Below are 24,699 nucleotides of genomic sequence, written 5' to 3' on the forward strand. Positions count from 1 at the left end.
CCCCTTTAATCCCAACAGACAGATGCTCAGGACACATAGTAAAAGCAATAAGAAGTGTTTGTATCCCTTTTCTTCTTATTAACAGCACGCAAAACACCACAGCCACAATTATCTTCTTTTTCTTTCAGCTGCTCCTGTTAGGAGTTGCCACAGCGGATCATCTTCTTCCATATCTTTCTGTCACACCCATCACCTGCATGTCCTCTCTCACCACATCCATAAACCTTCTCTTAGGCCTTCCTTTTTTCCTCTTCCCTGGCAGCTCTATCCTTAGCATCCTTCTTCCAATATACCCAGCATCTCTCCTCTGCACATGTCCAAACCAACGCAATCTCGCCTCTCTGACTTTGTCTCCCAACCGTCCAATCTGAGCCAACCCTCTAATCTACTCATTTCTATATTACAAGCAATAAACACAATAATCACAATTCTCTTTATTATTCTTCTCCTGCACACCTCCCACCAAGCTTCGTCCACCTCCACCTGACTCTGGCTAGCTTGCTGGGTTCCCAGCAGCCCTTTAAATAGTCCTTGACCTGGAAGAGCTTCTGTTTTTCCTCCCATGTGACTTGTCAGCAGTTCTGGGTCAGACGGAGAATTCAAGCTCTTTAATCAGCCCAGAAGTACTTCAGGGCTTCCGTCCTCGTGACTACCTCATACGTCCGGGCTATAGGCAAAGCACGAGTCTCCAGGTCCTTCAACAGCTTCCCCTGGCGGCACCCATGGCACCCAACAAGGCTGAGAAACTGAACTCCAAGTCCCAGGATGCCCTGGCACTCCAGGGAAACTGCCACCTAGCGTTTTGGGGGAGGCAGTGTCGGGTTGAACTGCCGGCCATCTCTCACAAAGGGTAATCTGCAAATGGAAGTTGCAACTTTTGTTTGAAGAACATTTGTGAGAGGAGAGCAGAATGCTGATGTAGGAAATGAAAAACTCGATATCTACTCTGTTGGGCACATGAGCAAGGCCTTTAACCTGCGCTCTGACCTCAAAACTCTCTGGAGAGTAACTTGGGGTATTTGAAAAACTCCTAATGCAAGAAAATGTATATGGTGATTAAATCAACAGTGGAGAGTTGTTTTGGAGAAAGTAGGGAAGTTTTGACTCTTTAGTAAAATGTTGAGTGCAAGCAAAAGCAAAAGTGAGGACGAGGAGAGTGTGGAAGAAATTTAGGGAGCTGTGCTATATTCTGACCTCTAAAGGAATCTCTCTGGCATTGAAGGGAAAAGTTTTATAACAACTGTGTGAGGAAGTGTTGTATACCATATGGGAACGAGAAAGGGACAAAGAAGTGGAAAGAGCAAAGATAGGAATAATCAGGTTAATTTCAAAAGTGTCTCAGACAGAAAGGAAGGTGAATGCTGAGTTAAGAGAGGACAGATAATGCACTGAGGAGAAACAGACGATGGTGGTTTGGGCATGTGGACTGGAAAGAAGGGGATGGCTGGGTGAAGAGGTGCAACAAGATGGAGATGGAACGGATGAGGCAAAAAAGCAAGCCAAAGGAGTTACTGTTGAAGGTGATGCCAAATGACAAGGGGAAAATTGAGGTAAAGGATTTGGGAGATAACCAGACCACCCTGGTAAACCTGGAAAGCTGTAATAAAATCAATGATGATGATGATGAATAGTAAACATTTTGCAATAGATTTGAACTTGAACATGAGATTAGGGACAGCTTTTAGGGCCCATAAAGCACTGGCAAATATGAAAGACTATTGAATAACTGGGTCAGCGCTGTGGACCTAAGCAGTAATGGCATCACATTGGGGGATAGAGAGTGCATAATGAATGTCTAAGTGTGTAATCATCAAAGAATGATAAAAGCAGTACACAAGAGCACAATACTAGAGAGAACATAGGAGGAAAGTATCGATATCTGAACCAAGAGGTGAGTATCATCTTGGGATTAGTGCAGCTCACCAATTCATTATTGGATTATCTGCTCTCACACCCTAACTTCACACACACCCTGATTCTACCCACTTAAGCACTGACTCTAAGAGGTGCTTGCACAGCCCATCACGCCTCAGCACACCACATGGAGACGGCATCTCCTCCTCTTAGTTCGCTTAATTGGTCTCTCGGACTTACTGTTGTTTATTTCAAAAGTCCACATGAGACTCTGGGCCTTGTATGATTGGCTAGCTACACTGCTGATGGATGGCTCTGCCTAAAAGCTTTGCTCCTCGTAGGAGCGCCACAAGGAACTGTACTTTCTCCAGTCCTGTTCAGCCTATATACATCCGACTTCCAACACAACTCAGAGTCCTGCCACGTGCAAACGTTCGCTGACAACACTGCTATTGTGGGCTTCGTCAGGAGTGGGCAGGAGGAAAAGTATAGGAACCAAAACCAAGGACTTTGTAAATTGGTGCGACTCAAACCACGTACAACTGAACACCAGCAAAACCAAGGAGCTGGTGGTGGATTTTAGGAGGCCCAGGCCCCTCATGGACCCCGTGATCATCAGAGGTGACTGTGTGCAGAGGGTGCAAACCTATAAATACCTGGGAGTGCAGCTGGATGATAAATTGGACTGGACTGCCATTACTGATGCTCTGTGCAAGAGAGGACAGAGCTGACTATACTTCCTTAAAAGGCTGGCGTCCTTCAACATCTGCAATAAGATGCTGCAGATGTTCTATCAGACGGTTGTGACGAGCGCCCTCTTCTACGCGGTGGTGTGCTGGGGAAGCAGCATTAAGAAGAAAGACGCCTCACAACTGGACAAACTGGTGAGGAAGGCAGGCTCTATTGTTGGCATAGAGCTAGACAGTTTGACATCTGTGGCAGAGCGACGGGCGCTCAGCAGGCTCCTGTCAATCATGGAGAATCCACTGCATCCACTAAACAGTATCATCTCCAGACAGAGGAGCAGCTTCAGCGACAGACTGCTGTCACTTTCCTGCTCCACTGACAGACTGAGAAGATCGTTCCTCCCCCAAATTATGCGACTCTTCAGTTCCACCCGGGGGGGGGGGGGAAATGTTAACATTATACAAAGTTACCTGTCTGTTATACCTGCCTCGCACTCTCCAACTTACACTGTTTAACTTGAACTGTGTTTTTATCACTCTTTAATTTAATATTGTTTCCTTATCAGTATGCTGCTGCTGGAGTACGTGAATTTCCCTATCTATCTATCTATCTATCTATCTATCTATCTATCTATCTATCTATCTATCTATCTATCTATCTATCTATCTATCTATCTATCTATCTATCTATCTATCTATCTATCTGTTATCTGTGCAATCTCTTGCTCTTTTCAATTCCTTCATTTTAAGCTGTAAATTGTCATTAACATTAGATAACAAGAAAGGAAGAGCATACAGATATATTAAGATAATAACCAATTGTGTAGTGTTCTTTAGGCTGAAGTAGAGACACACTCAGGATAACGTTTCTAATACCGTTTATTTTCTAACCCTGTTCAACCAACTCTCCATACAACGTTTTTAGAAAACTGCACCCTTCCCTCAAGATGTCATATGTCCCAAGAGACGCAGACCATAGTAATCAATACCTGAACATAAAATAATTGAAGTGCTATCAGAGTCAAAGTCTTGTAGTATGATGCCAGCCTAGGAGGGGGTGAGAGTGAAAAAGCACAAGAAAACAGTAAGGACTCCAGGCTGATAAGATCTCAGATGAAGATGTTAAAGACCACAAGAAAAGAGAAGTGAATCTGAGTGACATGGTTAGCAGTTTGAGCCCACAGTTTGGATGACCACCATGCAGAAGTTAATCACAGAGCACATGTAAGGAGGGCTGCTCTTACGAAATTGAGAAGGTCTCACAATCAAGAGCGCTGGGTGCATTAGGTTTTGTCACTAGGCAGGGGAGAATGACGCAGTTAGGAAATGAAAGAGAGAACTACAGGCTTCAAATGGTCCCCGAGGTTGTCGTGACCACCAGGAAATTTCTGTCTAATCCTCACAAGCAACTTTTATTTAGATTTTGGGGTCATTACTGAAGGGAAGACAGATGTAGCTAATGTCAAGAGTGGTAACAAAGCCAGAAGTATGTGCCATGAGGTTGATATGAGACATCAAACAGCCATTTTTCAGAGACTGGAGACGTTGGTGACACTCATTTAGACTTTTCATTGAACATATTTTGTTTTTTTTGTTCTTTGTATATTATTATTTCTTAATGAATACTGCTTGCTTAGTAATTATATAGTACTATTGTCTTATGTACCTTGTAAACAGTATGTTGACCCTAAGGGGGCAGGACCCCCTAATGCTGCAGCTAAGAGACAGGTCTGGGCTTTTCTGAAGCATTAGCTACATTCAGTTTGTGTTGACACGCTTCACTTTCTTGTTGAATTTGTTTTGTACAAACTTGTTTTGATCTTCTGGTTTCTGAACTTGGTACTTTTCTTTAAAGATTTCATTTTAGGGTTACACGTTTGACACTATTCTTTTGCTTTTGAATCCTTTTGTTACTAAATATCATAATTGTTTAGGAGCCACTGTTTTGACATTTGGATACAGGGGTTTTCCAGTTCCCCTCTTTATTTTTTGTGAGAAAGCTTAAAGCTTGGTCTCTTTTGGGTCTGTGCAGGCTTCTAAATAGATAGATAGATAGATACTTTATTAATCCCAATGGGAAATTCACAATTCTAAGCCTGCTTCTTGAGTTTGGAGGCCAGGCCTAATTTCCTAGGCTTCACTGGAGATCTGGTTTTGGAAGTAAAGCCTGTTTCTTGAGTTTCATGAAGTTGGCAGTTCAAACAAAATGATAATTAACATGAGCATATGTGTCTGTATCTATTCATCAATTTCCAGAAGGTAGAGAATAGTTGAAGTAAGTTAGAGTTGGTCTGCACCAGGGATCTTCTTTAAGCCCCACAGCCTCTGTGTTCTGATATGGATGTGTGGAGTCATGGGATAAAGGACCAATCACCCTGGTGAAGGATTTTTGCTGATGACATTGTGTTGAGTAGCACAAGAAAATATGAAAAGGAAGTTGGAAGAATGGAGAAGGGCTTTGGAAGATAAAGGGCTGAAGAAGGAAGAAGACAGAATATCTGAGGTTTAATGGTGATCAGGATTCACAAGTTAGCTTGAGAGAGATCTATTTAAAAGAGTGGATAAAGTTAAATATCTAGGATCAGTGGTAGCCTGAGATGGAAAATTACATGCAGTGATAACCGATTGAGAGCAGTGTGGATGAAACAATTGGAAGAAAGTATCAGGAGTATTGCAAGATCGAAGAGTTAAGGCGAAGGTTAATGGTAAGGTTTTTAAGACATTCATAAGACTAGCAATGACGTACAGAGCTGAGACTCGGGCAGTAAAGGGAGCACAGGAGAAGTTAGGTGTGTCAGAAATGAGAATGTTGAGAAGTTACAAAAAATGACAGAATGAGAAATGAGACAATCAGAGGTACAACAAAAGTGGGAGAGATATCTGAGAAAGTACAGGAAAGAAGGTTGAAGTGGTATGGACACGTGATGAGGAGAAACAATGACTATGTGAGCAAACGAATGATGGGAATGAAGTACAGGGGCTGCCTTGGGTTGGCACCCTGCCCGGGATTGGTTCCTGCCTTGTGCCCTGTGTTGGCTGGGATTGGCTCCAGCAGACCCCCGTGACCCTGTGTTCGGATTCAGCGGGTTGGAAAATGGATGGATGGATGGATGGATGGAAGTACAGGGGAAGAGAAAAATGAGGGAGGCCAAAGCAGAGATGGTGGATGGATGAAGTCAAAGAAGATCTGAATGACAAAAGGCTGGACTGAGGAGGACATGCAGGACAGAGCTGCATGAAGAAAGTTGATCAAACACATCAACCCCTCAGAGAACTGGAAGAGGAAGAAAAAGAAGAGAGTCGTTGAAGTAAAGCAGAAATCGGCCATGGATTGAACATTCCAACAAACACATAACAATGCTCACGTACACTGAGCTAATTTATAGTCACTAAGAACGATTTAGCCTCACGTCTTCACAAAGACTTGCACACAATGCTGGGGAAGTAATGGCCACTGGTGTTACTTTGTTGACAGATTTAATTATTCATTTGTCTCATACACACACTTTAATAGTCTGTGTTTTTGTTAATCCAGCATGAAATCATCTCATTTTTACTGTGGAAGTGTCTTACCTACCAAGAACAGTGCGCTGTCTGAGAAGATGAAGAAAAGAGAAGTGTTATGAATGCAGATATCTTTTCAAACTATTCCACGGTTATTGCTTTAATTAATGACAATTTTTTTCTCAATGGAAATGACTTGTGCACTGCCTTTTCATTCTGCCACCACTCCGTTTTTCCAGTATCATATCTTAACAACAACATGCATACATAATAACATACATAATAAATCTGACAAACGAGATGAGAACATTCAGTCTATCAGGCCTGTTTGATTAGCTAATAGGTATGGAGTCCCAATATCTCACTCAGATTCTTCTTAAAGGTTGTCGAGGTTTCTGCTTCAACTCCATGTACTCGGTAATTTGTTCCAGAGTCCCACAACTCTTTGCATAAAGAAGTGCTTCCTGGCTTCAGTTTTAAATGCAGTTCTCCTCAATTTCCACTGATGTCCTCGACTATGTGATTCACCATTAAGTTGAAAGAATTCTGCTGGATCTACTTCATCAGTGACTTTGAGGATTTGAAATACCTGGATTAGGTCTCCACACAGTCTCCTCTGCTCGAGACTACCAGGTTTAATTCTCTGATTCTGTCACAGTAGGACATGTCTGCAAGTCCTGGGATGTGCCTTGTTGTTCTTCTCTGAACGGCTTCAAGTGCTGCTGTGTCTTTCTTGCACTGTGGTGACCAGATCTGCACACAATATTCCAGACACAGTTTTACCTGTGCATTATATAATTTGAGCGTAACGTCCTTTGATTTATATTCAACAGTTCCTGTAATATCATCTAACATTTTATTTGTCTTTGAAATCGCATCTGTGCATTGCTTAAATGATGAAAACGTTGTGTCACATAAACCCCTAAATTCTTTCCAGAGGTTGCTTCCTGTAGGTCAGTGTCTCCCATCTTGAATTTATAATTGACGTTACCTTTGCCCATGTGCAGTGTGAAAGAAAATGTAACTGCTTGCAAGCTACTAAGGGTTTTGTTGTAACGGCAGGTTTTTCAGACAGGCGCCTGTCATAAGACAGATTGAAATAAGCTGACCTAGGACAACTTCTTTATTTAGAATGCGCCCGTTAGGCACAGGAAAGATGACTTTTCCTTCTTTAGGGTCCCGTCTGACACGTACACAAAACAGAAACGGTTTGCTATTTCTGCTCAAAATAAAATGAAATGCATAGGTAAACAATATCAGGGGAAGGGGGAGTTATAAGATATAAAAAAGCCACTGAAAAAGCGGAACTTTGCTCTTCTGCCTTGCAACGAGGAATCCATGTACTCATCTGTGACTGAATAAAGACTGATTGATTGAACCGTCTTCCTCGGGGGTTTCTTCCACAGTAGCACTTTGCACTTTTCCACACTTTTCCAAGGGTTCTCCCAGTTTTGAAGCTTGTCCAGGTCTTTCTGAATTGTTTTCTGAATTGTTCTGCCTCTCCACTGTCTGCCATTGCTCCAATTTAAGTGTCAAGTGTCAAATTTCGCAAGTTTACTAACTAAACTGCAATCTGTGTCATTAATATAAATCAGAAATGCTGCCAGCCCTGACGTTTCTTATTTTGTGAGCACTGCCACTTTAAATTACAGAGCCATTGTAATACTGAACCCTTTTTCCTCTTTAAGGATTCCCAATCATTGCTACGCCAAGAAGTCTCTTTTTTTAATTTGATTTTTTTTTCTAGAATGGCAACTAAGCTGCTTCGGCTTACAAGTGACCGGCAGCGTGGAGATGCTACTGGCCGCCAGTCTGTCAGAGATACAGAGCTGGAAGATCTGGTGGAGGACTTGCAGAACCAAGTCAGGACTCTTGAGCGCCATCAAGATACCCTACAGAACAAGCTCAGTGTGGCCTACCAACAGCTGCAAGTGCAGGGAAGTCGGCACTCCCCATATTGCCAGGTGCCAGCGCGGGTCAACACAGGGCTGCACGGATCAAGGGACCCAAAGTTACGAAAAGGTAAGGTCAGGACTCATTAATGGCTGGCCAGTGTAAAACTGCCTTATCCAGACCAGAGTCACAGGGGTGCTAGAGTTTGTCCCAACTAGCAGAGGGCATAAGGAAAGAACAAACCTCGAACAGGGTACAGTCCATCTCACGGTGAACACACACGCACCCACACACACCAAACACTCACTAGGGCCAATTCAGCATCACTGAGTCACCAAACCTGCATGTCCTTGGCCTGTGCGAAGAAGCCAATGCAGACACAGTAAGAGCAAGCAAACTCCACGCAGTGAGGACGCGGGACGTAAATCCTGGTCTCCTTACAGCAAGGTAGCAGCACTACCACTGTGCCACCTTAATCCAATATGTAGTATCACCAACCAAAAATTCAATAACCAATGCAGGAAAGAAAGGAATATTTATTAATGTATCTTTTCTGTAGCAATTGCTCTCTTAATTGTATTCTCATAATGAAAATTAAGAATGAGTGTAGCAGACACGGAGTACTGAATACTGGAAGGCTGCATTCAGAGTTACAGTAGACCTGCTAATGTGTTCATTAGCAAAGTATGGGTTAGATGTGCAGAACATCCAGAAGAACTGAATAAGAATGATGGTGTTGCTGTTGTTGGACATCATAAAAACCAACACAGAAAACATAAAAACAATCTTCATGTAACATGCAAAAATGCTTACTATATTCCAGTGAAAATCTAACAAAAACAGTTTTAAAATTTCTGGATTGACACCAAAACACAGAAACTGAGAAATAATAGCCCACTTACTCAGGGCAGAAGCTAATTGGCACGAGAGTCGGCTGAGACAGCGGACCCTCAGGACTGAGCATGAGAACCACCACCAAATGTTTTACACCATCCCATGGTGTTATATCTTGGTAGAGCTCTATATTACTCTACGTTCCCGTTTTGTAATCTTTAATGTGTAACCTTTGTCAGAATTCTTCAAATCCCATAGACTTACCACTGTTTATAAGGTATTGTACTTTATAACTTATAACTGCCCACCTTCCAGTCTACATCTGTAACATCAGGCAATTACATACAGTAAAAGACAAGCAGGGGTTAATTCACAACTTAAATAAAATATTACTGATGATATTCGTAAAATAACAACAATAAGCAAAGTACAAGTGAACACTGTCGACCATACAACCTGATAAATGCTGATGTGTAGTTTCAGACTTGTTAGTTTTCTAGTTAAGTCATCATTTTATGGCTTTCTTCAGGACAGGCCACATGCCTGTCTCAATATGGCTGCCAAGTTGTGCTTCTCAGTGTGGTCTTCTTTTCGGTTCATGGTGTGTGTGATGCTCCTTCATCATGATGGTGAGAGAGAAAGAAAAGGAGAAGGAGGGGTAAAGCAACCGAATTTCTACATTCTTTGTTCAAACCCTTCCACCAATAGGGCGTCATGCTACAGAATGGCCTCTGATTCAAACCAATCCCAAACAGCCATACTTCAGACCAATGGGGGCACACAATACCTTTCACACCTGCCCCCAAAGCCATTTGTTCAGCTGATGCATGCCAGCTAGGTAGTCTGGCTTTCCTGTGGGGGTTGATTAAGAGAGTCCTGCAGAGAATCACTTCTCAAAATGGTTTCAGGCACTTCCCCAAAACCCCGTCAAAAATTACAAAGACTCAGTCCTAAAGACTGGGGGGGGGGGGGGGAGATAGAGTTCTTAAACATCAAACCATTGCTGTTCTTATTAATGATGTGACACTAATATTATATTGCACTGTCTAAGTTTCAAATACAGACATACAAAATATTTATCAACTTGTATACAAAATCTAACACCACAACACGTGGTCAGGATGCAGTTCCTGGTTGGCAGGTGGGGAGAAGTTTCAGAGGTTGGTGCATCTGATATCAGCTAGGTAGGGGGTTAAAGGTCATCTCTGACTGGTCTTTCTTCACTGAAATCATTGAAAAAATTTTATTCAAAATGGTCAGGAGATGAAGCGAGGTCAAGGATGCATGCAGGATCCTTACTTGAGCGACAGGCCGATATTTTGACAAGCCAGAAATGTTAAGAAAAGATCAAAAAGCATTAGCCAGAAATGAAGTCGGAGAACTGTTGAAAAAATGTACATGAAGAATCGCACAAGAAATATTAATTCAATCCAAACTTGGATCAGGAAAAAACACACGTGACAATCCTTTATCTGGTCGCACTAATAATGTACAGAATGAGTGTTGACATCACACATGCACCATAAACCGCGAGGTGAAATCAGCTTACAGTACGTGTGAGAGAAAGTTCTGGATGTGCACAATCTGGTGGTGACATCCCTATCCAACATGCCTGCTTCAGCTTTGCCGTGTGACTTTGGCATCACAAAGCATCTGTATCTAGCAGAGAGCGCTAGCCCCCTGGGAATGAGTTCTTTTATAATTGTGGCGTGTTACATAACCCAAAACTACATAGATATGATATAAAAAGGCGATACCCCTCCCTTAGTGATACGACGTTAAGAAATCACATAGGAGAAATAACTTAGCTTTTTTTAATGGCGGCTTATGCTGCATAACAGACGAAGGAAGCCGATGACAAAAACCCAGTTTGGGAGTGGGGGCCTGATGTGTAGAGTCTGCCATTTTCGCCATTGCAGTGGAAGGATTTTCAGGATCGGATGACGCTATCTACCGTCCGTCTGTCAGCTTCAAAGGTGTGCCGGGCAAAGTTCCAAGGCTTTATACTCTTTACCATACCATACCATATTTATTTGTTGAGCGCTTAAAAACACAGCATTACAACTGACCAAAGCGCTGTACAGTTAGGACAAGTGAGACTAAGAGCCATCCATCCATCCATTTTCCAACCCGCTGAATCCGAACACAGGGTCACGGGGGTCCGCTGGAGCCAATCCCAGCCAACACAGGGCACAAGGCAGGGAACCAATCCTGGGCAAGGTGCCAACCCACCGCAGGAGACTAAGAGCAAAAAGTTAAAAACAAACATTAAGAGAGAATTAGAACAGAGAATACTAAAAACAGGTCAGGGGACCCAATAAAATAAAGAAATAGCAAAAAGTAAGTGGAAAATGAAACAGGTTAAGAATTTAAAGCCAATGTGAAGAAGTGCGTTTTTAGGCGTGATTTGAAAGTGGCGACTGAAGTGGCTTGCCTAACCACTAAGGGTAGGGATTTCCAGAGCTTGGGTGCACAGACAGAAAAAGCCCTTTCACCACGAGCTTTAAAACGTACCTTGGGAACGGTTAGGAGCAGCTGATCTGCGGATCTAAGAACACGAGGGGGATTGTGACGATGGAGCAAGACACTCAAGTAGGCGGGGGCTAGACCGTTTAATGTCTTATAGGTTAAGAGGAGTATCTTAAAATCGATTCTGAATCTAACCGGCAGCCAGTGTAGGGTTTTTAAAATCGGTGTAATGTGTTTGCTTCTGCTGCTTCCAGTTAGAAGCCTTGCAGCCGCATTTTGAACCAGTTGGAGTCTAGAAAGAGTGGCTTTAGTGATACCATAAAGGCAGGAATTAGAGTAGTCAAGCCGGGACGTAATGAATGCATGGATTACTGATTCCAGGAGGTGGTTTGACAGAATAGGCTTGAGTTTGGCGATTCACCTGAGATGGAAAAAGCAGGATTTTACTGTGCTGTTGACTTGAGCATCCATTTTCAGGAACGAATCCATTTTAATTCCAAGATTGGAGACAGACGAAGTTACTGGAGTGGGAAGAGAATCGAGGCCAAGGGGTGGAATCTGTTTGCAGTCGGGACTAAAAACAATGACCTCAGTTTTTGAATCGTTCAGGTGAAGGAAGTTTACAGCCAGCCAGTCCTTAATGTCAGATAAGCAGTTGAGAAGAGGTTTGGTGGAGTCAGTTGGCTTGAGGGAGAAATAAATTTGGCAGTCGTCAGCATATAGGTGATATGAAATTGCATGTTTTCTAAAAATTGCACCTAAAGGCAGGATGTAGATTGAAAAAAGTAGTGGCGCTAAAATGGAACCTTGGGGGACCCCACATGGGAGTGGGACTGATTCAGATGAAAAATCGTCTAACATGACTCTAAGGGTCCTGTTGCAGAAATATGACCTGAACCAGTCGAGGGCTAAGCCAGATACACCAGCCCAGGATTCGAGTCGGGAGATCATGATGTCGTGGTCGATTGTGTCGAAAGCAGCAGATAAGTCGAGAAGAACCATAATCATGTGGAGTCCCGAGTCCAATGCCAAAAGGACATCATTTAGGACACGTAAATGCGCGGTTTCTGTGCTGTGTTGGGGCCTAAAGCCTGACTGAAAAAGGTCCATGAGTTAATTGCTCATAAACTACTTTTTCTAATATTTTTGACAAGAAAGGTAGTTTGGAGATTGGACGAAGATTGGAAAGAACGGCAGGGTCAAGATCAGGTTTTTTCACAATTGGATGTACAACTGCGTGTTTGAAAGCACGAGGAACTATAGCCGAGGATATACTACTAGTTATGATCTTTAGAACATCGTATCGAATTGCAGGAAACACATCTTTCAGCAGTCTGGATGGCACCACATCGTCCGGAGAGCCCGAAGGCTTCATTGAGGTGACGATTTTTTCCAGATGGTGAAGCGAAATGGGTTCAAAGCTGGTGAGGGAGCCGTGTGCAGGAGCGGCTAAATCAACAGAGCCAGAAGAAGAAATGGAGATCTGGGATCTAATGTTCGTGACCTTATCCAGAAAAAACGTGAGGATCTGATTACAAAGAGCAGTGGAAGCAGAAGAGAAAACAGTTACAGCTGGAGAGAGGACAGCATTTAGTGTGTTGTATAAGACACGTTGATTGCCAGAATTTTTTAAGATGATATCAGCGAAAAAACGGTTCCTTGCACCTCTGACTGCTCTCTGGTATTGGGACCACGTGTCTCTCATGCAATCGAAGGTAACAGTGAGACCGTCTTTCCTCCATTTACGTTCTAGCCGCCTACAGTTTTGCCTGATGGAACGAGTTTGTTCATTTAGCCATGGGTCATACTTGACTTTGGATTGTCTCCGTTTGAGTGGGGCTACAACATCCATCACAGAACAACAGGAAGTGTGGAAGGTTTGCAATAAAACATCAACATCCGTGGATTCACATGACGTGGAAATTGGTGAAAAAGCAGCTGCAAAAACTTCAGCAGCAGAGGGGGGAATGACACGGAAGGGACGGGTAGTGGTGGATTTACCATGCTCAACAGAGACCAAATCCAGATTAAACAAAACAGGCGAATGATCAGAAAAGCTGGGAGGCAGGTCCAATGTGTGAACCTGTCCATGTGTTGGTCCGTTCACTAGTTGAGAGAGACCAAAGGAGTCAATAAGGTCCAGAAAGTCTTTTGCTAGAGGTTTAACGGGACAGCAAACATGGATATTAAAATCACCCAAACAAACAACAACAACAACAACATTTATTTATATAGCACATTTTCATACAAAAAGTAGCTCAAAGTGCTTTACATAATGAAGAGAAGAAAAATAAAAGACAAAATAAGAAATTAAAATAAGACAACATTAATTAACATAGAAAGGAGTAAGGTCCAATGGTCAGGGTGGACAGAAAAAACAAAAAAAAACTCCAGAAGGCTGGAGAAAAAAATAAATTCTGCAGGGGTTCCAGGCCACGAGACCGCCCAGTCCCCTTTGGGCATTCTACCTAACATAAATGAAATAGTCCTCTTTGTAGTTCGGGTTTTTCACGGAGTCAAAGGAAGCGATCATATCCGCAGGTAATATCAGCCAGGAAAGCTGCAAATTCATCTAAAAAGTCCTTATTATATTTTGGAGGGTGATAGATGAGTGTGCACAGCAGCGGTGGTGAGCAAACTAGTTCAAACATACTGAGCTCAAAAGTTGAAGGGGAAAAAGAAAGGGGAAAGGAAGGGCGGTTGCAGATAAAATCAGATTTAAATAAGGTCAATAGGCCCCCACCACGGTGCTGCACTCTCGGTGTGTTGATAAAGGAACATCCCGGGGGCAAAACTTCAGTGAGTGGGAGCGTCTCGCCCGGTAAAATCCAGGTTTCAGCGGTACATAAAAAATCCAGACGATTGGAGAGAAAAAAGTCTTTCAGGATAAAAGTTTTGTTCACGACCGATCTGGCATTTATCAGCGCAAAACGAACTGGCTGGGACAACGTTAACAAAGATGCACCAGCTGTGGCGGCTGACATTATCATGATGTGGCGTAGGTTGTTAAAGTTCACCCCCCGACGGCGTTGATGGAGCGAGGCAGGGAGGTATACCGGAGCATCCGAAGGCAAATGGCATTCCGGCAGCATTACCTCATGTTGGGAGCCAGGAAAGTTGTTCCTAGAAAGGATCCGGGAAGCTCGGAGCCAAGCCCTGGTGCCTCCGTGCTTCCCCCGGCAGCGGCGTTTCCATCGGCAACCGGCCAAGCCGTGGGCAGTGATGAGGAAGGCTGGGACTTCCTCAAACAGTCAGCCAAAGGTTTGACTGAACTCAAGGGTCAGATGTTGAGAAACCACCCACACTTGTTCGAAGAGCCAGAAGGGTGAGGCGATCATAAGGACTCATCGAGTCAAGAAAAGAGCATCAACAGGAGCAGGTAAGCCGAGAAAAAAGCAAGACTAACGAGAAACAAAAGAAAGCCAAAACGGCTGACGGCGTGCCTCAACAGTCGGCGCCATCTTTTCTTTCATCATGTGCAGGTCCCCACTTAGGTGAATCATGCAATTACAAACAAGGCAAAGAGGGTACAGTTTCATGCTGACTTTGACAGACAAAAATAGTATACGACAGTCCTGAGTCTGACTGCCCACTTCGCAGTTGTCCATAACTGTCTTGTCTTATAATGCTTGCCTAGCAGTTCTTATATGGTGAACCCCTGTGGTAAATCTGGCTCTGTGTCAACTGTGCATATGAATAGAAAAAGGTAAATTTATAAGATATATCTACACAGAGTATAGTGACATATTAAACTTATGCTTATTACAGCATCATGGGGCACTGGAACAAAGTTTCAGGGAAATATTCGGTGAACAAGGTCACCGGCGAACCCAGCAAATTCAATGTGAACAACACTTTTTACAGTTCTACACTAATCATTATTATACTAGGAACAGACAATAGACCATCACTAACTACGCGGTCCCAGAATTCATGACCAAACGTGTGAACATTTATTGCAATACTAGCATCCTGGGTGAAGCAATCATCAGGCTTATAATAATGAAAGGAAGCCTTCAAGCTGGTGAAGAAAGATGTTAGCCTTAAACAGCAAGAACAAAAAGGAAAGAACACCTGTATGCAACTAAAGTTTCTGTGATGCTTTCCTGTCTAGGTGACCTGTCCATGGTTGTTATTTTAGGTCCAAGAGTCCAGAACACAGATATAGAGGTGAGGAGGCCTACAAAAACTGCTCCACCAAGGCTTGGAACAAACACTTTGGATGAAATGCAAGCAGAGGTTGAACAGCTGTGAGTGCGTCTTTGTTGAATTAAGCTGAGACTAACTTCACACAACTAATGGCGATATTAATGGTGTTATTATCTCATTAACTTTGTTTTTTCTTTCTTTATGCAGATACTCACGGCTCAGGTTAGTCAAACAGCTTTTTACATTTTTTCCCAGTCTACATTTAACCCTTTTTCCTTTGCCCTTCAATTTTCAAAGACTCACCTTATGGCGTGAGGCAATAGGTAGCTTACAAACCCAGTGTCCCAAATAAGAAGAGTATTGCAAGCTGAGAAATCTTCATATTGTGCGGTTCTGTTATTCTACTGGTCTTCTATTCATGAAAACATAAGGGCTGCTGATGAATTCACTCAGGGTGACGCATCCCTCCCAGCTACTCACACTCTACAAGTCAGCAGAAGTGAAAATTGAGTTTGGAGCTTTGAAAGATATGAAGTCTGCTCATCATGGCAGGGACTTGAGTTTCAGTTCCACTGCTGCTGTTCTCTCAGAGATGACCACCAGATGAGAGGGATAGAGACGGGAGTATTACAATCGCTTTGTGTCCCAAGTAGCAGGGATAGCTTTCTGCTCCCAGTGACTTCAAACTGGACAAAGCAATTTAGAAAATGAATGTATGAATAGAAGAAGATGAGGTCCTCCTTTAGAAATCACTTCATAATTTTATGGTGTTCACCTGTCAGAGTTTGTGCTTGTTATTAAATAAGCTAATATCTGTGATGCTTTATTCTCTATTTTATGCTCTGTGGATGACGTAATGTCTTTTGACACTCGTGTCTCTCAGCTCTCTGCAAGGCAGTTGCTATGCCTCGATATGCATTGGCTGTGGATTCTCAATTCTAGTGCTTAAAGTTGACATATCTAAAAGCAAACACAGTGTTATCGTCACTCAACACAAAGTGTATGTGATGTGGACTTGCCATCTGCCCAGTGCCCTTGGCGTAGTCCATACTATTCAAGTCTGAAGCCAGATGGGCTATTTTGAGTTAAAAATCCTCTCCTTGGCAGATACAGACCTTGACTTATCCATAGAACAGATTCCTGAATTTCACTGGCTTCTCTCTTTCCATTCAGATCCACCTTGACCGAATCTCAGCATTCCAAGATGGCAGAGCTGGAGACAGCAGCTGAGTATGTGAAGCAGTGTCTGAAATCCAAAGAGATGCAAATGGAGGAAATCCTTCAAGAGCTACGCAAACAGCACGCTGACAAGCACAGGTGAGAGGCCAACAGAATTTCACACAGCGTTAGCCTTTCTGTCAGAACTGCTGTTGTGTTCGACAAGCTGTCTCATATTGGGCAATGTTAAAATTAATTAAAAAGTACAAAGCCCAAATGCAGATGACTGTTGGGATCTTAGCAGGGTCTCCATAAACCCTGAAGGGAGGCCTCAGTTTCACAGTTAGGCTCAGTTCCAGATTCAGAACATGTCATTTTAAGCCTGCGTTCCTTCCCTGGCTTACAATTAAATTTATTTTTGATATCGTTTTTTGTTCATTTTTAATTCAAATGTTTATGTTTTTATTGTCATTTATCTCTAATATTTGCATAATTCTATATTTTGTTATTTTAGTTTCTATGTGTACAATTATGTACTCTTATGTCCCTTATATTTTGTGGGAGATGCACACAGGTAGATTACATCTTGTGCAGAAGAGTTGATCTGAAGGAGATTTGTAGACTTCAAAGTGGTGGCAGGGGAAAGTGTAGTTAGGCAGCATAGGATGGTGGTCTGTAGGATGATGTTAGAGATTAAGAAGAAGGAAGAGAGTGAGGGCAGAGCCAAGGATCAAATGGTGAAAGTTGGAAAAGGAAGACTGCAAGGTGGAGTTCAGAGGAGGTGAGACAGGCACTGGGTGGTAGCGAAGAGTTACCAGACAGCTGGGAAACTATAGCAGATGTAGTAAGGGTGACAGCAAGAAGGGTGCTTGGTGTGACATCTGGACAGAGGAAGGAGGAAAAGGAAACCTGGTGGTGGAATGGGGGAGTACAGGAGGGTATACAGAGGAAGAGGATGGCAAAGAAGAAGTGGGATAGTCAGAGAGATTCAGAAAGTAGACAAGAGTACAAGGAGATAAGGCACAAGGTGAAGAGAGAGGTGGCAAAGGCTAAAGAGAAGGCGTATGATGAGTTGTATGAGAGGTTGGACACTAAGGAGGGAGAAAAGGACCTGTACCGATTGGCTAGACAGAGGGACCGAGCTGGGAAAGATGTGGAGCAGGTTAGAGTGATAAAGGATAAAGATGGAAACGTACTCACAAGCGAGGAGAGTTGAGCAGATGGAAAGAGTACTTTGAGAGGCTGATGAATGAAGAGAACGAGAGAGAGAAGAGGTTAGATGATGTGGAGATAGTGAATCAGGAAGTGCAACAGATTAGCAAGGAGGAAGTAAGGACAGATATGAAGAGGATGAAGAATGGAAAGGCCATTGGTCCAGATGACATACCTGTGGAAGCATGGAGGTGTTTAGGAGAGATGGCAGTCCAGTTTTTAACCAGATTGTTTAATAGAATCTTGGAAAGTGAGAGGATGCCTGAGGAGTGGAGAAGAAGTGTACTGGTGCTGATATTTAAGAAAAAGGGGGATGTGCCGGACTGCAGTAGCTACAGGGAAATAAAAATGATGAGCCACCGCATGAAGTCATGGGAAAGAGTAGTGGAAGCTCGGTTAAGAAGTGAGGTGATGATTAGTGAACAGCAGTATGGTTTCATGCCAAGAAAGAGCAACACAGATACGATGTTTGCTCTGAGGATGTTGATGGAGAAGTTTAGAGAAGGCCAGAAGGAGTTGCATTGTGTCTTTGTGGACCTACAGAAAGCATATGACAGGGTGTCTTGAGAGGAGTTGTGGTATTGTATGAGGAAGTCGGGAGTGGCAGAGAAGTACGTAAGAGTTGTACAGGATATGTATGAGGGAAGTGTGACAGTGGTGAGGTCTGCGGTAGGAGTGACGGATGCATTCAAGTTGGAGGTGGGGTTACATCAGGGATCAGCTCTGAGCCCTTTCTTATTTGCAATAATGATGGACAGGTTGACAGATGAGATTAGACAGGAGTCCCCGTGGACTATGATGTTTGCTGATGACATTGTGATGTGCAGCGATAGTAGGGAGCAGGTTGAGGAGACCCTGGAGAGGTGGAGATATGCTCTAGAGAGGAGAGGAATGAAGGTCAGTAGGAACAAGACAGAATACATGTGTGTAAATGAGAGGGAGGTCAGTGGAATGGTGAGGATGCAGGGAGTAGAGATGGTGAAGGTGGATGAGTTTAAATACTTGGGATCAACAGTACAGAGTAATGGGAATTGTAGAAGAGCAGTGAAAAAGACAGTGCAGGCAGGGTGGAGAAGAGTGTCAGGAGTGATTTGTGACAGACGAATATCAGCAAGAGTGAAAGGGAAGGTCTATAGGAAGGTAGTGAGACCAGCTATGTTATATGGGTTGGAGACGGTGGCACTGACCAGAAAGCAGGAGACAGAGCTGGAGGTGGCAGAGTTAAAGATGCTAAGATTTGCACTGGGTGTGACGAGGATGGACAGGATTAGAAATGAGTACATTAGAGGGTCAGCTCAAGTTGGACGGTTGGGAGACTAAGTCAGAGAGGCGAGATTGCGTTGGTTTGGACATGTGCAGAGGAGAGATGCTGAGTATATTGGGAGAAGGATGCTAAAGATAGAGCTGCCAGGGAAGAGAAAAAGAGGAAGGCCTAAGAGAAGGTTTATGGATGTGGTGAGAGAGGACATGCAGGTGATGGGTGTAACAGAACAAGATGCAGAGGACAGAAAGATATGGAAGAAGATGATCCACTGTGGCAACCCCTAACTGGAGCAGCCGAAAGAAGAAGAAGAAGACTTTGTGGGAAGTTCCCCAAGACTCAGGGCCACTCATACATAACCACTAAGGGACCTCTGCCAGCCAATAATGGCAGGGTGAGAACTGCAGACCCTTGGGGTTCATTCAGATGTGCTCTGGTGAAGGTGGGTCTTCCTTTCCATGAGCTCTTTATGGGCTTGATAGATTGACAATTTGGTCGGAACACACACCACAATGACTATAAAGCAAGACAATCAAAAAGACACAAAATGTCCAACTTGGCTGTTCCAGTCCCAGTGAGGAATTATGTAGACCTATTGCTGTTGGTATAAAGCAGCCCCCTTAGTGTTTCTTGACACACATTTGCTGAGTGATTTGTTGGCTGAAAGTCCTCAGTGTTGGTGTGTCAGGGAGAGGATGTGCAGCATTGTTCATAATGGCACTCAGTTTTGTTTTAATTCTCTCCTTTGCTTTGACGTCCAGGGGGTTCAGAGTGCATCCCATAACTGAACCTGCCGTTTCAATTAGATTGTTGATTCAGTGGGCCTCTCTTGAAGTGGTGTTACCAGCCCAGCACACCACAGCATTAAAAATCACACTGGCCATCACAGAAATGTAGAAAGCTTGAAGGATGTCACTTCCCACATTAAAAGAACACAATGTCCTAAGGAAGAAGAGCCTGCTCTGCCCTTTCTTATACAGCTCCCCTGTATTCTGAGATCAGTCCAACCTGTCAATGAAGTAGACCCCCAAGTATTTGTAGGAGTGGACCACATCTACATCCACTCCTTTAGTAGTGACTGGACACAGAGGCTCTTTGGTACGGTGAAAGCCAATAACCAGTTCCACAGTTTTGCTGATGTTAAGTTGCAGACAATTCTCTTTGCACCTAAAAACAAACTTCTCCACCTCACTCCTCTCCTCTGATTCATCCTCCTTATCAATACACCACATAAGTGCAGAACCATCTGAGAATTTCTGCAAGTGACATGACCTGTTGTTATATTTGTAGTCGGAGGTGGACAGAGAGAAGAATAAAGGAAACAGGACTGTTACTTGTTGGGTCTCCAGTGTTCCTCACATTTGTATCAGAAACACAGTCCTTGAGTCTCACAAACTGCAGTCTGATGACAGATAGTCGATCATCCAGGACACCATGGGCTCCTCCATCTGCAAATCTCTGAGTTTACCCCTTAACAGGGATGGTTGGATGGTATTAGAGTTACTCACAGTGCTGCCAGCTTTGTCCAGGTGAGAATACGCTTTGTCAAGCAGATATGTAATTTCATCCTCCACTCCAATTTTTGTATGATAGGCAAACTGCAGTGGGTCCAGTTGGTCTACCACAAGGGTACTTATATAGTCCAGGACCAGTCTCTCAAAGGCCTTCATGATGTGAGTCGTAGGTGCCACTGGCCCGTAGTCATTAGGTGAAGAGATGTCTGCCTTCTTAGGAACAGGAACAATGCAAGATGTGTTCCACAGTAACAGCACTTTCTGGACTGAACAGGTGACAGAGGACACCACAATGTTGGTCAGCACAGGCCTTAAAAACTCGAGGGTTGAATCCATCTGGCCTGGAACTTTTCTTGTGTGTAGCTTCGCCAGCTGTCTCCCTACTTGGTCTCCACTTATGGACAGACCACACTGATTGTCACTGGCCATTCCAGTTGAAATGGTAGGAGTTATTAATGTAGTAGTGATGATAAGGGGATACTGGTCAATGGAAGAAGGTGGCAGTGAGAGAGAAAATGTGTTAAAACTTGAATCAGGACATTAGCTTTTGTCCACATCTTCTTCTAACACCTGAGCACTGGAATTGCTTGAGTTTGGATTGAGTGTGTGTGGCTTGTCAACTTTCAGCCAAATCCTTTTTGCCTCCTTTAAGCTCTTTGTGATATTTTATATCTATTGTAAATAAAACCTCCCTTTTATACAGATTCTTTACAAACCAGGGGTTGTGGGTTATCCTCTCCTTTGTGGGGCATTTTCAGTATTTTTTATTCTTGAATATTTTGAAGCCAAACTGCCATTTAGCCAGGTGTAGCCAAAGCCATCCTTTCAAGTGGACACTCGAGCTGCTGGCCACCAATGTAACATATACAGTGCCGTGAAAAAGGACTTGCCCCTTCCCGATTTCCTACATTTTTGCTTATCTATAAAACATATTTATTTCTGATTTCCACACAACTGCAAAGGGTAATTTGAGGAAACAGGTTGGGTCAACCTGGAATTTCCTTTGATCGAGGCATGGTGTGCTGCTTGTTGTGGCCTTGTAGCCAGCGTCACATTGCTGTAAATGTTCTGTTTAAGTGACATTATTAGGGCTGACAGCAGTCAAGCTCACGTGTGTCTTGTCTAATTTTACCTGTCATCATTTAAATCTGGGTCAGTGGTTGATTGAGTGACAAAGGGGGCAATTACTTTTTCATATGAGTGATATAGGTGTTGGTGGACTTTTTCCTTCAATAAATAAAATGATTATGTTTATTTATGATTATGTGAGTTATGTTTACTTTGGTTGTCTGTTGCATTATACTAAATTTTTTGGAGATCAGAAACAATTTAGTGTTATGAATAAGCAAACCTAGAGGAAATCAGGGAAGGGCAAATACTTTTTCACAGCACTGTGGAAAATGAGGACAATAGTTAACAGAATTTACATATAATAAAAAAAATTATTAATAGATAGGAAAACATCACCAAAATAATTATAAAAGGCAAAACAAAAGAAAACAGAAACATACTAAATAGCATTTAACACAAAAGAATTCCCAAGAAACAACAAAACAAATGAAGAAAAGTCTGGCCAAGCCATAACAACGGCAACTCAGTGTAGGCAATGTGCCATGTGTTCCCATCCATCCATCCATTATCCAACCCGCTGAATCCAAACACAGGGTCACAGGGGTCTGCTGGAGCCAATCCCAGCCAACACAGGGCGCAAGGCAGGAAACAAACCCCGGGCAGAGTGCCAGCCCACCGCAGGTGTTCCCAAAAGCTTTAAATGAAAAAAGAAAAAAACAAACTTAATGAAGGTCTTTGGGCCTCTGCACTCAATAAATTCTCAACAAAATTGGGGAAAATTTGATAATTTCACATCATAATATGGTAAAGCACCAAATCCTAAGCATTTTTTTTCTTTGCATTTTTTCGAGATAATTGTAATTTTCCATTTGATGTTCAAATGGTAATAAATACTGTACACATTTGAGAACTTTTTTGTTTTACATAAACGAAATTTTGTGTACAAGTATGAGACTACATACACTACTATTGTCTCTTGCAACTTTTGACCCATTTCCACTCACTGAAAATGGAAATTTACCTGAATTGCTCGCCAAAATAAAACTATCATGGCAAATTTTCAATATAGATATTATCCATCCATCCATTTTCCAACCTGCTGAATGCAAACACAGGGTCACAGGGGTCTGCTGGAGCCAATCCCAGCCAACACAGGGCACAAGGTAGGAACCAATCCTGGGCAGGGCGCCAACCCACCGCAGGACACACACCCACACACCAAGCTCACACTAGGGCCAATTTAGAATTGCCAATCCACCTAACCTGCATGTCTTTGGACTGTGGGTGGAAACCCACGCAGACATGGGGAGAACATGTAAACTCCACACAGGGAGGACCCGGGAAGTGAACCCAGGCCTCCTTACTGCAAGGCAGCAGCACTACCCACTGCGCCACCCTGCCGCCCAATATAGGTATTATGGTAAAGCAAATCGTTTTGGACATTTTTTATCTCGTTTTCTAGATAATTTCAATTTTCCATATTAAAACATATGCATACAGCAGTGAAACATGTTGCATCATACCGTTAAAAAATACTATGTTTGTATAAACACCAGGGGCCTCATGTATAACGCCGTGCGTAGAATTCACACTATAACATAGCGTACGGACAAAAGCGGAAATATGCTTAAGCACAAAAAAATCCAGATGCATAAATCTGTGCGAATGCCAGCTTCCACGTTCTTCCGCTACATAAATCCCGGTCAGCGAGAAAAGTAACGCTCATGCACGCGCCTGCTGTCCCACCCCAGCTCCTCCCAGAATTACGCCTCTTTGAATATGCAAATCAATATAAATAGCCCTTAAGCTCAGCGTTCTGTGAAAACACAATGGCAAAAGCAAGAGGGAAAATAGAAGAATTTCAGCGAATACCAAGTGGAGGCAAAGAAAAACGTATTATTTGTTGGTTTAAACAGTGATATAAACAACAAAAGGAAGTTGATCGAGTGACATAGAGTGTCAGCACACACAAAAGAGACATAACAGCACAAGAAGCTGTGCAGAGGAGAGCAACCAAGTGCATCCTGGGACTAAACAGCCTGTCCTATTGGGAGAGGCTGACAGAACTTAATGTCTTGAGTGTTGAACAGAGAAGGCTGCACGATGACCTACTGCAGTTCTTTACAATTCTCAAGGGCAAGTTGAGTTTTATTTTCATAGGACCTCTGGTGCTGACAGTTCATTTCAGACGTATTTTTTTAATTAAATTCGGACAGTGTACTGCTAGGGCCCTAAGAAAAGGTTAACATTTTGAACATGGAAACTTGCAGAGAAGACATTTGCAGCACTCACCTTTACTTCAGAACATTAATGCCAGTACTAAGCTGCTAGATGACTCTATTGAATACTTCAAAAATGCTCTGAAGAACTTGTGGAATATTTACATTTACATTTAGATACTTTTATCCAAAGCGACTTACAAAAGAGGTCAACTTAATCAAGTAACCATCAGCCACAGGACCATTTGGGAAAACAAGTGTTACAGCACAAGTGAAGACGTCAGAATAAAATACAAGCGAATTACACTTCTTAGGTTACAAAACCTAACCGCTAAAATCAGTTAGAAAGAAATTCACCAAACGACAGATTCTTCCAATGCTTCTTAATCACAGCAAGGGAGTCAGCAGTTTGAATGGAGGTGAGCAACTCCTTCCACCACCTAAGAGCTACACATGATAAGAGTTAGGACTGAGATTTGTTACCACGAGAGGTGGCATCTCCAGACGCCATTCATCAGCAGACCTGTGTGGCATCGAAGAAGCAGAGGACCTCACAAATCTTTCCATATGTAGGCAGTCGTCGACTTATGACCATGTTTGGTTCCGGTCGTAAGTTGATGTGGACATAAGCTGGACTGGTATATGTATTCAAACCTGACCATATGTATCGTACTGTATAATCGGTCCCTTAAGTCATATTGTTTTTTATATCCTTTTTTAATCATCATTTTTTTGTGTGTGAATTTTTTTATTTCATTATTTTGTTTTGTTATTATTGATGCTTGCATGGATGCTGAATCTTTAACAGCTTCATGAATCCTTTCTTTGCCTGCATTATGTTACGTCAATAGTGTGAGCCTTGCCCAGAGTTCATT

The 24,699-nt window shown here is 42.9% G+C and overlaps 1 protein-coding gene across 1 annotated transcript in view; it reads left to right on the plus strand.

Annotated features, from left to right (window-relative positions):
* rpgrip1 (RPGR interacting protein 1) overlaps window positions 1-24,699 on the plus strand; it is a 106,503-nt gene that overhangs the window by 5,376 nt on the left and 76,428 nt on the right. Inside the window, exons 3-6 of the mRNA XM_051922475.1 lie at window positions 7,792-8,066; window positions 15,382-15,490; window positions 15,597-15,611; window positions 16,563-16,706. Coding sequence (XP_051778435.1) covers window positions 7,792-8,066; window positions 15,382-15,490; window positions 15,597-15,611; window positions 16,563-16,706 — 543 coding nt within the window. The remainder of the gene's footprint in view (window positions 1-7,791; window positions 8,067-15,381; window positions 15,491-15,596; window positions 15,612-16,562; window positions 16,707-24,699) is intronic.

Source organism: Erpetoichthys calabaricus, chromosome 2 (assembly GCF_900747795.2).
Source record: "Erpetoichthys calabaricus chromosome 2, fErpCal1.3, whole genome shotgun sequence".
Lineage (NCBI taxonomy): Eukaryota > Metazoa > Chordata > Cladistia > Polypteriformes > Polypteridae > Erpetoichthys > Erpetoichthys calabaricus.